We start from the raw sequence: 18,195 nt of genomic DNA on the forward strand, positions 1-18,195 counted from the left end.
AGTGTGTGGGCTTGGCTGTAGTAGGAATTTAGGGAGGTAAGGTAGGAGGGGGCCAGGTAACTGAGTGCTTGATGCAGAGGTGGATGGGCAACCATTGAAGGTTCCTGAGGAGTGGGGAAACATGAACAACTTTTTTTTTTTTAGAAAAACTATCAGGGCAGCTGAGTGAAATATGGACTGGAGTGGGCCAAGGCAGGGAGATTAGTGAGGAGAGAGATGCAGTAGTCAAGGTGGGATAAAATACGTTCTTGAATCCAAGTAGTAACAGTGTGGATGGAGAGGATAGGACAGATTTTAGTGATGTTGTAAAGGTAGAACAGACAGGATTTGGTGACAGATTGATTATACGACAGATATAGTGAGAAACTGAATATAGAAGCAGCATGGTCTAGTGGATAGAGCAAGGGACTGGTAGTCAGAAGGACCTGGGTTCTAATCTAAGGTACTCTCCCAAGTGCTAGTACAGTGATTGACTAATCCTGGCTCTGCCACTTGCCTGCTGCATGACCTCGGGCAAATTGCTTCTCTTTTCTGGGCCTCAGTTACCTCATCTGTAAAATGGGGACTGAGACTGGGTGACAGGGACTGTGTTCAACCCAACTGCCTTGTCTCTATCCCAGCACTTGGTACAGTGCCACGAATACAGGCAATATTAAAGGTGGTAGGTGCCACGAAGACTTCTATGAAGCTTTACTTTGTTTCTTTCTAGGGGAGACTTCTGAGGGGTAAGGGAGGGTGTAATGGTCTGGGAACAGCGATGACATTTTAGCCCTGTTTCTTGGTTCCACTTAGGAATCTTGCACTAAATTTGACCATGGCTTCACCCCAACATGTAAACTTCTCAGTTGAAAAATTAGCCTTTAAAATAGGATTAGTTTCATTATTGATCAGATTTAAGCACTTAAGTTCCACAATTATTATTTGTGGGTTGAATGAGAGAGATGAGTCGAGGACAACACCAAGTTTATGGGCTTGTTAGATAAGGAGGATAGTCTACAGAAATGGCAAGATAGGGGAAGGACATGGTTTGGGTGGGAGGATAAAGAGTTTTCTTTTGGACATGTTTAGTTTGAGGCATCTGCGGGACATCCAAGCAGAGGTACCCTGAAGGCAGGAGGAAATGCAAGACTGCAGAGAAGGAGAGAGATCAGGCCTGGAGATGTAGATTTCAGAAACATCTATGCAGAGACGGTAGTTGGTATGGGAGCGAATGAGTTCTCCAGGGGAGTGAATGTAGATGGAGAATAGCAGGGGACCAGAACTGAGCCTTGAAGGATGTTCGCTGTCAGAAGATGGGAGACAAAGGAGGAGCCTACAGAAGAGATTGAGAAGGAGCGGTCAGAGAGATATGAGGAGATATGAGAGAGGACAGGATCAGTTGAGAACAGGTGTGGTTCTCGACTCATCTCTCTCATTCAACCCACAAATAATTACCATTTCACAGATGTGGTAACCTAGGCACAGAAAACTTAAGTGACTTGCTCAAGGTCACACAGTATTGAAGACAGTTAAGGAGTCTAGGTAGATTAGGACGGAGTAGAGGTTGTCAGATATGGTGAGAAGGTGGTCATTGGTTACCTTAGAGAGGGCTGGTTCCATGGAGTGAAGCGGGTGTAATCCAGATTGGAGGAGGGCAAAGAGAGAATTAGAAGAGAGAAAGTAGGAAAGTAGCGTGGCCTATTGGAGAGAGCAGGGGCCTGGGAGTCAGAAGGACCAGGGTTCTGATCCTTACTGTGCCAATTGCTTGCTGTGTGACCTTAGGCAAGTCACAACTTCTCTGTGACTCAGTTTCTTCAACTGTACAATGGGGATACCTGTTCTCCCTCCTACTCAGACTGTAAGCCCAATGCGGCACAGGGATTGGGTTTGACCTCATTAACCTGCACCTAACCCAGGGCTTGCTCATATTCGTACTGCAGGCAACTGGCAGAGCCAGAATGAGAACCTAGGTCCTGCAACTCCCAAGCCCTTACTCATGCTTTTTTAAAAAAATATATTTGTTAAGTGCTTACTATGTGCCAGGCATAATTCCAAGCATAGAAGTATATGCACGTTAATCAGGTTGGATACAGTTCATAATAACAATAATAATAGCCATAAGACTAACAACAATAATTGTGGTATTTGTTAAGCACTTCTTATTTACCAGGTACTGTACTAAGCACTGGCGTAGATACAGGCAAATCGGGTTGATCACAGTCCCTGTTCCACACGGAGCCCACAGTCTTAATCCCTATTTTACAGATAAGGTAACTGAGGCACAGAGAAGTGACTTGCCCAAGATCACACAGCAGAAAAGTGGCAAAGTAGGAACAGAACCCAGGTCCTCTTGAATCCCACCAGGCCTATGCTCTTTCCACTAGGCCATTCATTCATTCATTCAATCATATTTATTGAGCGCTTACTGTGTGCAGAGCACTGTACTAAGTGCTTGGGAAGTACAAGTTGGCAACATATAGAGACAGTTCCTACCCAACAGTGGGCTCACAGTCTAGAAAGGGGAGACAGAGAACAAAACAAAACATAGTAACAAAATAAAATAAATAGAATAAATATGTACAAATAAAATAAATAAATAGAGTAATAAATACATACAAACATACATATTTACAGGTGCTGTGGGGAGGGGAAGGAGGTAAGGTGGGGGGGATGGAGAAGGGGAGGAAGGGGAGAGGAAGGAGGGGGCTCAGTCTGGGAAGGCCTCCTATGGAGGCTTCCTATGGGAAGGCCATGCCATTTCCCGTATATACATATCTCCTACCTATAACATACCTATCAGTGGGAAGCAGCATGGCCTAATGGATAGAACACAGGCTTGGTGGAGTCAGAAAGACATGGATTCTTATCCCAGCTCCTCCACTTGTCTGCTGTGTGACTTTGGGCATGTCACTTTACTTCTCTGTGCCTCAGTTCCCTCATCTGCAAAATGGGGATTACAACTGTGAGCTTCATGTGGGATGTGGACTGGGTACCACCTTCAGCTTTAAAGGTTTAAAGCACATTTAGCTTTAAAGCACTCCACCATCTTGCCCCTCACCCCACCTCACCTCGCTTCTCTCCTCCTACAACCCAGCCCGCATACTTCACTCCTCTAGTGCTAACTTTCTCACTGTGCCTCAATCTCGTCTGCCTCCCCACCGACCTCGCCTGCCTCACCACCTGACACCTGGCCCACATCCTGCCTCTGGCCTGAAACGCCCTTCTGCCTCATATCCAACAATCACTCTCCCCCTTTCAATGGCTTATTGAAGGCGTATCTCCTTCAAGAGGCTTTCCCAGACTAAGCCCCACTTTTCCTCATCTCTCACTCCCCCTGCGTCGCCCTGACTTGTTCCCTTTGCTTTTCCCCTCATTCCCGGCCCCACGGCACTTATGCATATATCTGTAATTTTACTTATTTGTATTGATGTCTGTCTCTCCCCTTCTAGATTGTGAGCAAGGAATGTCACTATTTATCATTGTACTGTACTTGCCCAAGCACTTAGTACAGTGCTCTGCACACAGTAAGACTAATAAATACAATTGAATGAATGAATGAACCTGATTAGCTTGCATCTAACCCAATTCTTAGTACAGTGCCTGGCACAGGGTAAGCACTTACACACCATTAAAAAAAACTAATGATATTTGAACACTTACTGTGTGTAGTGCACTCAGCTTGGGAAAGTAAAAGAGTGCTCAAATACCATTTTTTTAATGTTATGTAGATGTGAATCCTGCCCCCAAGGAATTTATAGCCTACAGGGGGGATCTTATTTCAGTGCCTGTCTCCCCTGCTACAGTGTAAACTCCTTCAGGACAGTGATCATGTACCAAAATTTTCTGTACTCTTTCAAGCATTTACTACAGTGCTTTCCTCAGTGTATGGGCTTACCAATGCCAGTAAACTCAAAAATTCACACTTCTAATCCACTGGGAAAGCACACTTGTCAAACTGACATTTTCAAAACATTTTTCTTTTGAGCAGCTTCAACAAAACTCTCAATGTTACCCAAATCACTGTTAAGATGTTGTCTTGTGTGCTACAGTTCACTGTTATAAAAACGTCCATTCAATCACTCTATCTATAGTGCTGACTTGCTCTATTCCTGTAAGCAACTCCACACAATGAAACAGTCAAGACCACCACCACTTATATGAGAAGAAAATGTGGCTCCAATTCATCCCTGATTATCCTTGCCAAAAGGGAGTCTATGCGTGCCAATCCATTCCTGGCTCAGGCAGGTGGAAGAGGGAGAATGGGGAGAGAGTAAAACATTTCAAAGCTGCAAGGATAATAATAATTATGATGTTACTTGTTAAGCACTTGCCAAGCACTATTCTAAGACAAGCTGTCGGAAGATAAATCATGAGGGCCCTCAGTTGAAACACAAGAACCATCTGATTCTCTCATCTATTTCCCATCACTAAGCACAGTGCTTGGCACTTCATATGCACTTAATGAAAATCATCACTAAACATACCGAAGACCAAAGAACACCATGACCATGAGAAGCTCACCTTAAGAAGTTTTCTGTATGTCTATAAAGAGTTAAACTACTTCCAAAAAGTGAACAGTTTACTCCAAGGGATTAATTTATCATCATCATCATCAATCGTATTTATTGAGCACTTACTGTGTGCAGAGCACTGTACTAAGCGCTTGGGAAGTACAAGTTGGCAACATATAGAGACAGTCCCTACCCAACAGTGTGCTCACAGTCTAAAAGGGGGAGACAGAGAACAAAACCAAACATACTAACAAAATAAAATAAATAGAATAGATATGTACAAGTAAAATAAATAGAGTAACAAATATGTACAAACATATATACATATAAACAGGTGCTGTGGGGAAGGGACGGAGGTAAGATGGGGGGGATGGAGAGGGGTACGAAGGGGAGAGGAAGGAAGGGGCTCAGTCTGGGAAGGCCTTCTGGAGTAGGTGAGCTCTCAGTAGGGCCTTGAAGGGAGGAAGAGCGCTAGCTTGGCGGATGGGCAGAGGGAGGGCATTCCAGGCCTGGGGGATGACGTAGGCCAGGGGTCAATGGCGGGACAGGCGAGAACGAGGTACGGTGAGGAGATTAGCGGCAGAGGAGCGGAGGGTGCGGGGTGGGCTGTAGAAGGAGAGAAGGGAGCTGAGGTAGGAGGGGGCGAGGGGATGGACAGCCTTGAAGCCCAGGGTGAGGAGTTTCTGCCTGATGCGCAGATTGATTGGTAGCCACTGGAGATTTTTATTAGGGATCAGGTTTCAACTCCTAATTTCTATCACTGCCAGTTCACAAGAAGCACATAACCTAGAGGGCTCAAATCCATCCTGGAACAGGTAAAGAAGCAAATTCCTTACTTAGGAAAAGCAGCATTCTGTAAGGGATTGGCTAGGCCTGACTAAGTGTATATATGTATACACTTGTATATATATGTATATATAAAAGTATATATATATCACCTGTATATATGTATATATGCTTGTACATATTTATTACTCTATTTATTCATTTATTTATTTTACTTGTACATATCTATTCTATTTATTTTATTTTGTTAGTATGTTTGGTTTTGTTCTCTGTGTCCCCCTTTTAGACTGTGAGCCCACTGTTGGGTAGGGACTGTCTCTATATGTTGCCAACTTGTACTTCCCAAGCGCTTAGCACAGTGCTCTGCACACAGTAAGCGCTCAATAAATACGATTGATGAAGTGGCAGGTCAAAGGGACTTGAGGGAAGATAGCAGGTCTCCTATTATCCTTCTACACCCACTCTCTTGGGAAACTCATTGGCTCCCATGGCTTCAATTACCATCTCTATGTAGATTTGTGAATCATCTGCATCTCCATCCCTGACCTATCTTCTTCCCAGCATCCTCTCATTTCCTCTTGCCTTCAAGACATTATCAACCTGGATGTTCAAAGCTGAACTCCCCCTGTCGTTCCCATTACTATTGACAATACCACTATACTCCTTTCCTCACAAGCTCGTAACCTTGGCATTTTCCTCAACTCATCTCTCTCATTCAGAGAAGCAGCATGGCTTAGTGGATACAGCATGGGCCTCGGAGTCAGAAGGACACAGGTTCTAATTCCAGCTCCACCACATGTCTGCTGTGCAACGCTGGGCAAGTCACAATTTTTCGGTGCCTCAATTACCTCATCTGTAAAATGGGGATAAGAGTGTGAGCCCCATGTGGGCCAGGTGACTGTGTTCAACCCAATTAACTTGTATCTATCCCAGTGCTTAGAAGAGTGCCTGGAACGTAGTAAGCACTTAACAAGTACCATTATTATTCATTAGTATTATTATTATTCTGCCCACATATTCTCTGTCACCAAATCCTGTTGGTTTTACCTTCATAACATTGTTAAAATCTGCCCTTTCCTCTCCATTTAAACTGCTATTTATGCTGAATATCTGCTTCCTTGCTGAACTCCCAGCTTCCTGTCTGTCCTTACTTCAATCCATGCTTCACACTGCTGTACTAATCATATATCAACAAAAAACACTCAGTTCATGTCTCCCCACTCCTCAAGAACCTCCAAAGGCTGCCCATCCACCTGCGAATCAAACAAAAACTCCATATCATTGGCTTTAAAGTACTCAGCCAGCTCTCCCCACCCTATTCACCCCATTAATCTCCTACTACAGCCCAGCCCAGACACTACACTCCTCTAACGCCAGTTTACTCACTGTGTCGACCCCTTTCCCAAGTCATGCCCCTAGCCTGGAACTCCCTTCCCCTTCTCTACATAAGCCAGACCAACACTCTCTCCACGTTTAAAGCATTATTAAGGTCGCATCTCCTCGAAGTGGCCTTCCCCTATTAAGCCCCCCTTTCCCCTGGCTCACTCTCCCTTTTCTGTCATCTATGAACTTCAATTTGTGACCTTTGGACAATATTCGCCCCACCCCAAACGCCACAGCACTCATGTACATATCTTTAAATTATATATTATAAATTGCTTATCTATTCTTTTTAACATCTGTCTCCCCTTCTAGACTATAAGCTCGATTATGGGCAAGAAACGTATCTATTAATTCTGTTGTAGTGTATTCTCCCAAGAGTTTAGTACAGTGCTCTGCACATAGTAAACACTCAATAAATATGACTATTTGATTCTTCCACACCCTGGTGCCTGGGAACTACATTCCCAGAGGCTACTGTTTCCCAGAATCCTCTAGGAATGAGACCCAATCAGTAAACGTGACAGAGCTGCTAAACTCTGGAGAGAGAAGTTCCTCCAGTTTCTTCCTTCTTTCTCTTGCTAACTGCTGAATCACCCCTGGCAGCTTTTTTTGCACAGCCTGCTTCAAGGGGTGACTTAATACAAATGCTTGGGCCCCGGAAAGCTTTAGAGTCTACAGAACTCTGTTTCTCTGAAGATGTCTGCTAGCCTGAACCCTGCATAAATTAGTGAGGCATTTAGATCTGCTTTAAGTTTTCCCTTTTTCTCTCCCGGTGTTGCAAACCAACTTCTGTGTCCCAGCTCTGGGTATTTCAAAGATGCCTGGAGTCCCCATGAATTTCTCTCTGGTTCTCTTACCACTAACCCTGACAGACCAGCTTTCATGGAATGCCACATGGATAGTAATTGCATTCTTGTGGCTTAGAGCCTGGATCCAAGATACTTTAAAGAACTCAGAATCCCAAACAAGATAGCATCTATTCAAGTGCCCATATACTGAAGCACTTCCAATTTTTTTTTAAATTTACAGACACTTGAAACTAAAATCACCCCTTACAGCAGACTTTATTTTCAAGGTTCACCTAAAAATAAAACTTTTTCTTTAGTATTTTTTTTCCTGAGTTACAGAAATCATCAGGTGCACATTCGTTCTCTTTAGAACTCATAATGGGCTAATAGATGCTGGCTGGTGAATCTTCTGTAGATGCTTCCACACTTCTGGAGATGTCAGCAGAGCTGGGAGGCAGAGGTTTTGAAAAATCAATTAATGTATTTATTAAGCATTTACTGGGTGCAGAGTACTGTCCTAAGTACTTGGGAGGTTACAAAATAACAGCTCCCACAAACAGCTTACAGTCCAGATGGGGAGACACTCATGTGCATAAGTATATAATAAATTACAGATATGCTGAGAGTGGGGTGAATAAAGGGTACAAATCCAAGTGCCATCCAGCACACTGATTGGTTTGAGGTGTTGGGCTGGGAGTGGCCAAACTTTAAGAGGGACACTGGTGTTGGCCCACCTCACGTGTTCACAATTCCCTGGTACCACAGCAGTTCTGACCACTGAAATCCAGGGACCAATCCAGCAGGTCTAACCCTGCAAACTGGCTCTGAAAATGCCCAGATTACGAGGACTGAACACTGGAACTGGAAGAGTGAGTAATTCCTGATGTGCAAACTCTAACCCTGCAAACTACACATTCCAGGAGTACTGGGGTCCTTAGATCTCCTTTCCACCACCCTCCTCCTCATCTCAAAGTTCTGGAAACGGAACTGCCTGCAGTCTGACAGAAGAGGGTGTCCAGAGATCCTGTTTCAGACCCCACAGTTGTGTTGGTCCCCGACCCTCGAACTAGGTGCTGTGCAAAGTGAGTTGAACAACACTGCCTTAGTACTCTTCAAATAGCTCCTTCTGCTATGCCGCCATGTTGAGCACAATCTTGAACAAGCAGCAGGAAGTCTGGCAACAACCCAGGTACCTCAGCATCCTGGCCAGGTCATTCGGGAACTTGAGGCCCTAAGATCCGCCACATCCCCCTCACTGGGCCACTGGCACCTAATGTTTTCTTGTGACCCCTACTGGGGCAGGCAGAGGGCAGAACAGAGCCTTTAGAATCAATCAATCAATCATATTTATTGAGGGCTTACTTTGTGCAGAGCACTGTACTAAGCGCTTGGGAAGTACAAGTTGGCAACACATAGAGACAGTCCCTACCCAACAGTGGGCTCACAGTCTAAAAGGGGGAGACAGAGAACAAAACCAAACATACTAACAAAATAAAATAAATATGTCTGGAATATACAAACAACTTCTCCTAAAATACTGAGAGAGGGTGGCCCAAGCAAGATTTTTTTTCTTGGGTTTGACTGCAATCAATTCAGTGACTCCAAAGCCCCGTGCCCCACCCAACACACACATGTGCACGCGCGCCAACGTCCAGCCCCAACAACAAACTGATTCTGATCCTGCCCCAAGTAGGCACTCAGCAAATAAGTGATGGTGATGAAATGACATATAATAATAATAATAATAATAATAATAATAATAATAGCATTTATGAAGCGCTTACTATGTGCAAAGCACGGTTCTAAGCGCTGGGGAGGTTACAATGTGATCAGGTTGTCCCACGTGGGGCTCAGTCTTAATCCCCATTTTACAGATGAGGTAACTGAGGCCCAGAGAAGTGACTTGCTGAAAGTCACACAGCTGACAATTGGCGGAGCTGGGATTTGAACCCATGACCTCTGCCTCCAAAGCCCGGGCTCTTTCCACTGAGCTACGTATAGTTCTGCAGTGGATTCAAATGTTGAGCAATGTGAACAGGGTAAGTTAATTTTCTGGAGAAATGGTTATAGGAAAAGTCAAAGGAGATGTGGGGTTAGGGAGCATGGGGAAATCTCCCCCTCTCTTCCATTGAGAAAGCAGTGCTTCATGGAGGAGGCAGGATTTTAGAATAATAATAATAATGATGGCATTTATTAAGCACTTACTATGTGCAAAGCACTGTTCTAAGTGCTGGGGAGGTTAAAAGGTGATCAGGTTGTTCCACAGGGGGCTCACAGTCTTAATCCCCATTTTACAGATGAGGTAACTGAGGCACAGAGAAGTTAAGTGACTTGCCCAAAGTCACACAGCTGGCAATTGGCGGAGCCGGGATTTGAACCCATGAACTCTGACTCCAAAGCCCGTGCTCTTTCCACTGGGCCATGCTGCTTCCTTGTGGCTAGTATACTTCCTCTAGTATAAATAGAAGCTATTTATACTACGGGAGGAGGAGGCAGTAGGAGAGTCCAGGACTATGGAATAGCTGAGGAAAAGATTTGGAGATAGGCACAATGGAAGGCAGAGTATATTTGCCAACAGAGGTAGAGGAAAGTGAAAGGAAACAAGGGAAATAAATGAACTTTGATTCCTTTATAAAGGGCTCTGAGGCAGAGGGTGGGGGTATGACCTCTAAGGCAAAAGCACATCCATAATGCACTGCAATTCAATTAGGACAAAGAGAATTTGAAAACACACAACTCTCCATTACTATCCCCATGGCCACTTTCTACAGCCCGGCAAAATCAATAATAATTGTAGCATTTGTTAAGTGCTATGTGTCAAGAAAGCACTGTACTAAGCGTTGGGGTAGATACAAGATGATCAGGGTAGACACAGGTAGTCCCTGTCTAATTCTTCCCTTCAATCATATTTATTGAGCATTTACTGTGTGCAGAGCACTGTACTAAGTGCTTGGAAAGTACAATTCCGCAATACAGACAATTCCTGCCCACACCAGGCTTACAGTCTAGAAGGGGCAAGACAGACATCAAAACAAGTAAACAGACATCAATATAAATAGAATCATATACATAAGTGCTGTGGGGCAGGGGAAGAGCAAAGGGAGCGAGTTGAGGTGATGTGGAAGGGAGGGTGAGCTGAGGAAAAGAGAGGCGTAGTCTGGGAAGGCCACTTGGAGGAGGTGAGCTTTCTAGACTGTGAGCCCACTGTTGGGTAGGGACTGTCTCTATATGTTGTCAACTTGTACTTCCCAAGTGCTTAGTACAGTGCTCTGCACACAGTAAGCGCTCAATAAATATGATTGATTTATTCAGTAGGGCTGTGAAGTGGGGGGGAAGAGTGATTGGCAGATTTGAGGAGGGAGGGCATTTCAGGCCAGAGGTAGGACGTGGGCCAGGGGTTGATGGTGGGACAGGTGAGATCGAGGCACAGTTAGAAGGTTAGTACCAGAGGAGTGGAGTGTGTGGGCTGGGATGTAGAAGGAGAAAAGGGAGGTAAGAAGGGGCAAGGTGATGGAGAGATTTGAAGCCAATACTGAGTAGTTTTTGTTTGATACAGAGGTGGATAGGTAACCACTGGAGATTTTAGAAGAAGGGGCTGACATGGCCTGAATGTTTCTGTAGAAAAATAATCTGGGCAGCAGAGTGAAGCATTGACCGAAGTGGGGAAAGGTAGAAGGTTGGGAGGTCAGAAAGGAGGCTGATGCAGTAATCCAGTTGGGACAGGATGAGTGACTGTACTAACGTGGTAGTTGTTTGGATGGAAAGGAAAGGATAGATCTTGGCAATGTTGTGAAGGTGAAACCAGCAGGACTTGGTGACAGACTGGACATGTTGGGTGAATGAGAGAGTACATGAGAATCTCATATGGGGCTTATACTTTAAGTAGAATGAAGAACAGGTACTGACTCCCCATTTTAACAGATGAGGAAATTGAGGCCCAGAGAAGGTAAATGGCTTGTCCAAACTCACACAGCAGGCAAGTGGTGGAGCCAGAATTGGAACCCAGGTCCAGTGGCTCCCAGATCTGCGGTCTTTCCACTAGGCTGCACTGCTCTAGCTCTGCCACTTGTCTGCTGTGCAACCTTGAGCAAATCACTTAACTTCTCTGTGCCTCAGTTCCCTCATCTACAAAGTGGGGATTAAGACTGTGAGCCCTATGGGGGACAGAGACTGTGTCCAACCCAATTTCCTTGTATCTACCCCAGCGCTTAGCCTGGCATATAGAAAGTGCTTAAATACCACATTATTATTACTAGCTAAATACAAAACATGAGGAGTACTTTGGTCATCCCCTCAATAAGATTCCCTGGGCCTGTCAGACAGCCAGAGTGTCCTATAAAATGGGGCTGTGGGATTAGGCAGGGCAGTTCTGGAGCTGGAGTATATTAAATATAAGCAATTGATATGGCTGCCAGACTCTGTGAAATCAAAGCAACGCATGTGAGGCCTCTGAAGTTAAAGTTAGGGCCTTAATCACAAACAGCACTTTCCAATTGGCCCTGTCTGCACAAGACAAGAGGAAAGTTTTGATCTGACCTCACTGGGAAGCTGTTTGAGAGAAGTAGGATCAAGCAAGTCCCAAAGAGGATAAATTTCAGCTCAAACTACATTTCCTTCACTCTGTTATAGATCACACAGGCCAAATTCAGGAAGTCAGACTGTGGCTCTAAGTTTAACCAGTAGTTCACTTTCTCTAAGAGGTTTCATCTGCTTCCGTGCTCTGTCTACTCCCTTCAAATGGATGACTCCCAAATGTGCAACTCCATACTGATTTTGCTCATGGAATATCTCAAATTGTCACATAACTCTTTGGAGATCTTGCACCCAATCAATCAATGGTATCTACTAAACACTTACTGTCCACAGAACACCCTACTGAGCACTTGCTAAGCGCTCGGACCCACTTCAACATGGCAACCAAACACCAGGCCTTTTTGCTCAAAAGTGTTCCCCCTACCCAAACTCTCTACTGCTGATGGAGAGACTGGAACAACCACAACTTCTCCTGACTGAATTTTGGTAATGGTGCTTCAAGGGTGCGGTTTTCCCCCCCCCCACAAGTACTACGTGCATTTGGAGAAGAAGAAAAAATGGCGTAGCAGTAGTGTCTCCTATAGTATTGGGCTTTGGGGAGATGAAGACTTTAAGAAGTTAAACAGATTATATCCACGGCTGTGCTACCCATTTCCCTGGAGATACTTTTAGATATGAACATCTTATTATTCCTGTGATGTTTTGGGTGGGCTCCTGGTAGATGGAGGACTGGATCAGCTACAGTGCTTCTCAGACAACCCTAGGATGGTACTTATGGGAAAAAAAAAACCAGTAACAAGCTTATCAATCAGTACCAACAGGCCAAAGGCTAGCCATTATCTTAACAAAATACTCTGGAGAAAGAACTTACTTGCCAATGTTTTCAGGTAGGGACTGCAGGGAGATGTCATTGACAGAGAGACAAGTTAGGTTTTGTAATTCAGGAAAGCTTTCTGGCAACCTAAAAAAGAGAGAATAGCAGTTACCTTAAGGGCATGATTCAGAGGGAGCAATAGGCCATCCAGTCCAATATTGTGCTTCCACTACAAAAGAATGGTTGGCAGAATCTTGTGACCCTCAAGTCTTCCTGGACAATTTTCTTCAGGGTTAGGTGTGGATCATATAACAACCCAAATGTTTCCCTCTAGTAACCCATTAAGGACCATTCGCCCATAAATAATACTGTGGATTTTTATGGCACTTTTATTTTCCTAGGTGTTTTCATATGGCATCTAATTTTATCCTTACTCCATCCTTGTGAGAAAGGAAAGGAAGGTAATATTATCTCCAATTTACAAATGAGGAAACAGAGGCATAGAGAATAATAATAATGATGATGGTATTTTTTAAGCACTGACTATGTGCCAAGCACTTTCCTAAGAGCTGGGGTAGATACAGGGTAATCAGGTTGTCCCATGTGGGGCTCTCACTTTTAATTCCCATTTTACAGATACAGTAACTGAGGCACAGAGATGTTAAGTGACTTGCCCAAGGTCCCATAGCACCCAAGTGATTAAAACCCATGTCCTCTGACTCCCAAGCCTGTGCTCTTTCCACCAAGCCACCCTGAGAAGTAATGTGACTTGCCTGAGATCAGACAGGAAATCAACAGATATCTGGGAGCAGAGTTTAGGTCCTCAGTCTCCAAGGCCCATGCTCTTTTCACTACCCAGTTCTACCTAGCAAACAGAACAAATGTATCTGAATCTCTCTTGCACGTTTTTGGCCAACACAAAATCAAAGCACAAACACCCTAATCATAGATTAAGCTGCTTCTTTTTATAATCAATTTCCCTGATAACCCTGGAACAGGCAACACACAAGACAAAGATTAAAATTACTGCGTGCTTCAGCAAATTGGGGTGCAAGGGGAGAAGAAAAAGGAACTTCGGGTATGAGCTGCACATTGTATTTTGTGGGGAAAAATCTAAGATCAAGCTACTCGGAAAAGCGTAAATAAAAATACTTAGGTCACTGGTAGAGAAATATCTGTTAGCGCCTACTAATCAGGGAAGAGACAATTGAAGACAATTCAGTCAGCCCATGAGATTTTGTGAGTCCCCGGGATAAAAGCCTTTGCAATTTTCCCTCCTACATACCCATCTGCAAGCTGTGCTGCTAGTTCTCACCAGCTGATCATTTGACAGCCAACTATTTACGCTTTTTTAACTTTAAAATTTAAAGTCACCTGGGACAATTGTTTGTTCTACTGTACTCCATTAGAGGAAATTGTCTACTCTTTCTCTGGGTTTTACAGAATAATGGGAAGTTTTTAGCTACTTTGAGAATGAAAAAAGAGACCATGAAATTCCAACATTTCTATGGTTACTGGTATTCAGAAGAAAATAAAATGTAATTGAAAACCTTTATGCCTTGAAATTTGAGAGTTCTGAAGACCACGTTTCAGTCATTTTTATTTTCTTTACTGATTTCTAAAGAAAATGAGTTGCTTTTGGATTCCCAACTTTTAGAAGGTCAAATTGTATTTATTCTCTAGACTTCTTACTCAGAATTTACTCAGAATTAAGAAAATTCATTTCTCCATCTGACACGAAGTGGCATTTCAACTGGCCATCAACCCAAAGTCATAATTTCCCAGAATAATTTCTCTTAATAAAGATCATTTCCTTTGCACAAGGCAAATAAATTCAAAGCAGGGAACACACTGGTGATAAAACTGACAGTTTTGAGTTAGCCAGTCTTGAGGCTCTAGATTTTTTAAAAAAATACGGTAAAATGAACTGAATTCAGTTTGTTTTTAGTTTAGAGGAAGGCCTATTATCCAAACCAAGAATTGCATATAATCAAAAGATAAGATAACCAAATGTAATTAAGGTGGCCTATCTTGAAGAGGTTGGGTGTTGGTTAATTAATTCACCTACAATACAATGGGGTTGGTAGACACCATTGCTGCCCTTAAAAAGTGCGGGAGACTGATATTGAAATAAATTACATGTAGGATAGGACCATAAGTGCTGTGTTTCACAGTGCTTAGGGAGCACAGACAAATGCATAGGTTGATACAGAAGAGAGAGAGAATAGGGTGGCAAGATGAGGGATTAGCGATGGTAGTGGCAGTCTGTCAGTATCAAAACTTTCCTTCCACATTTATCTAAACCAGGCTCTGTTGGAGTAAAATATTTTCTACTCTAACATTTTGGTGGGCTTCTTAGAAAAATATAGTAGAGTGGCTTAGTGGAAAGAGCACAGGCCTGAGAGTCAGGGGAACTGGGTTGTAATCCTGGCTCCACCACTTGTGTGTGGAGTGACACTGGGCAAGTCACTTAACTTCTCTTGTCTCACTTTCTTCATCCGTAAAATGGGGTTCAAATACCTGTTCTCCCTCCCCATTAGACTGTAAGCCCTTTGTGGGACAAGGATTGCATCCAGTCTGCTTATCTTGTATCTACCCCAACATTTAGTAAAGTGCTTGGCACAAAGGAATAACTCCCCTCTTCAAATATCTCCAGTGGCTGCCTGTCAACCTATGCATCAAGCAAAAACTCCTCACTCTCAGCTTCAAGGCTCTCCATCACCTTGCCCCCTCCTACTTCACCTCCCTTCTCTCCTTCTACAGCCCAGCCCGCACCCTCCACTCCTCTGCCACTAACCTCCTCACTGTACCTCGTTCTTGCCTGTCCTGCCATTGACCCCCGGCCCACGTCCTCCCCCTGTCCTGGAATGCCCTCCCACCACACATTCGCCAAGCTAGCTCTCTTCCTCCCTTCAAAGCCCTACTGAGAGCCCACCTCCTCCAAGAGGCCTTCCCAGACTGAGCCCCCTTTTTCCTCTCCTCCTCCCCACCTCCCCACCCTACCTCCTTCCCCTCCCCACAGCACCTGTAGATATGTTTGTGCAGATTTATTACTCCATTTATTTTACTTGTACATATTTACTGTTCTATTTATTTTGTTAATGATGCGCATTTAGCTTTAATTCTATTTGTTCTGACGACTTGACACCTGTCCACATGTTTTGTTTTGCTGTCTGTCTCCCCCTTCTAGACTGTGACTCCAATCAATGTTGGGTAGGGACCATCTCTATATGTTGCCAACTTGTACTTTCCAAGTGCTTAGTATAGTGCTCTGCACACAGTAAGCGCTCAATAAATACAACTGAGTGAATGAATGAATTAATGAAATACCACAATCATCATCATTAGTAGAAGTAATACGATTTCAAAAGAAAGTGGAAAAAGAAATGGAACACGAGGCTACCACGGCAGTAGAAATCCACCCTAGTGGGCCTCAATCCCCTTAGACACTATGGCAACCACTGAGACTCCTGGAGTGGCAGTGTTCACCCATTCCTGCTGCCACTTCATGTAACAGCAACTGTCAATAAGATGCATTCCTTCTGCTCAAGGGAAGTCACCCCTACAGTTGGTCTGCTAGCAGTCCACAGCTCTGCTGCTCGATTCAGGATGTGTCTTGGACACATAACTGTACTGTGCTCTCTGTCTCCGTTTGTCAGGTGTTTGACTCCTGCCTCTACACCAGATTCCCTGAGCAGGCAGATCTGAGTGGACTGTACTGGGCTCCCTGTTTGTGTTCACTGTATTTCCGTCCACTCAGTGGGAATGCTGTACATTAGACCTGTTTCATGTCCTGCCTGCTCAGGAGATCTGGTATAGGAGCAGGAGTCAAATGTTTCATTTGTTCGTTCATTCATTCATTCATTCAGTTGTATTTATTAAGCACTTACTGTGTCAGAGCATTAAGTGCTTGGGAAGGTACAATACAACAATAAGTAGTGACATTCCCTGCTCACAATGAGCTCACAGTCTAGAAAGGGGGAGACGGGTATCAATACAAATAAATAAAATTACAGATCTATATATAAGTACAGTGGGGCTGGGAGTAGGGGGGGAAGGGCAAAGGGAGCCAGTCAGGGAGATGCAGAAGGAAGCAGGAGAAGAGGAAAAGTGGGGCTTAGTCTGGGAAGACCTCTTGGAGGAGATGTGCCTTCAATAAGGCTTTGAAGGGGGTGAGAGTCATTGTCGGATTGAGAAGGGAGGGCATTCAAGGCCAGAGGCAGGACGTGAGCCAGGGGTCAGTGGCAAGACAGGAGAGATCGAGGCATAGTGAGGAGGTTAGCACTAGAGGAGCGAAGTATGTGAGCTGGGTTGTAGAAGGAGAGAAGTGAGGTGAGGCAGGAGGGTGCAAGGTGATGGAGGGCTTCAAAGCCAATGATGAGGAGTTTTAGTTTGATACGGAGGTGGATAGGCAACCACTGGAGATTTTTGAGGATGGGTGTGACATGTCCTGAAAGTTTTTGTAAAAAGACGATTCAGGCAGCAGAGTGAAGTATGGAGTGGAGTGGGGAGAGACAGGAGGTTGGGAGGTCAGAAGGGAGGCTGATGCAGTAATCTAGGCGGGATAGGATAAATGATTGTATTTACAATGGTAGCAGTCTAGATGGAGAGGAAAGGGTGGATTTTAGCAATGTTGTGAAGGTGGGACCGACAGAATTTGGTGACGGATTGAGTACACGGGTTGAATGAATGAGAAAGAAGAGTCAAGGATAATACGAAGGTTATGGGCTTGTGAGACAGGAAGGATGGGGGTGCTGTCTACAGTGATGGGAATGTCAGGGAGAGGACAGGGTTTGGGTGGAAAGATAAGGAGCACTGTTTTGGACATGTTAACTCCCAACATGGACTTAAGGCCTGGCAGCCTTGAAGATAGGACACAGTCAAACGTCTACATAAAGGAACATGGCTTTGATTTGAAATAATGAATGGAGTTCTGGGGAATTTTTTTTTTAAAGGCCAGTTTTTCTTAGGCTCTACTCTAGCCTGTTTACCTCTGGACACAGCTTCACCGGCACGTGATCAGGATGCATACTGAGACACCTATGTTCCACGGAGTTCAAGCTCATTTGAAAAAGAATAAAGGATAAGAATTCCACAACTATGCAAATCAGCACAGGCTGTGGGGCAGAGGAAAGCAGGCGCCTGCCCTTTAGGAAATCAGGCAAAAGGCCAAAAATGAGCTAACCGGGCTCCACCCCCTCCATTACTATTCGGTTATGCTTTCCCTGGAACTTGTGTACTTGTAGGGAACTCAGCCTTCTCTGCCAGAACTTGCTTGTGCTTGCTTAGCCTAGCTATCCAGAGAGCCTAAGGAGGCAGGGCCCAGTTTACAACAGGGCAGAAGGAGCAGTGTCCACATGCCCACTGCCCACAGGAGGGCTCCCGATGGCCATTAGGGGTT

At 44.4% G+C, this 18,195-nt stretch overlaps 1 protein-coding gene across 1 annotated transcript in view; it reads right to left on the reverse strand.

Moving 5' to 3' along the window:
• Positions 1–18,195, reverse strand: part of LRRC1 (leucine rich repeat containing 1) — a 169,653-nt gene that overhangs the window by 49,838 nt on the left and 101,620 nt on the right. Inside the window, exon 4 of the mRNA XM_038750569.1 lies at positions 12,852–12,941. Coding sequence (XP_038606497.1) covers positions 12,852–12,941 — 90 coding nt within the window. The remainder of the gene's footprint in view (positions 1–12,851; positions 12,942–18,195) is intronic.

Source organism: Tachyglossus aculeatus, chromosome 1 (assembly GCF_015852505.1).
Source record: "Tachyglossus aculeatus isolate mTacAcu1 chromosome 1, mTacAcu1.pri, whole genome shotgun sequence".
In the NCBI taxonomy this organism is placed as follows: domain Eukaryota; kingdom Metazoa; phylum Chordata; class Mammalia; order Monotremata; family Tachyglossidae; genus Tachyglossus; species Tachyglossus aculeatus.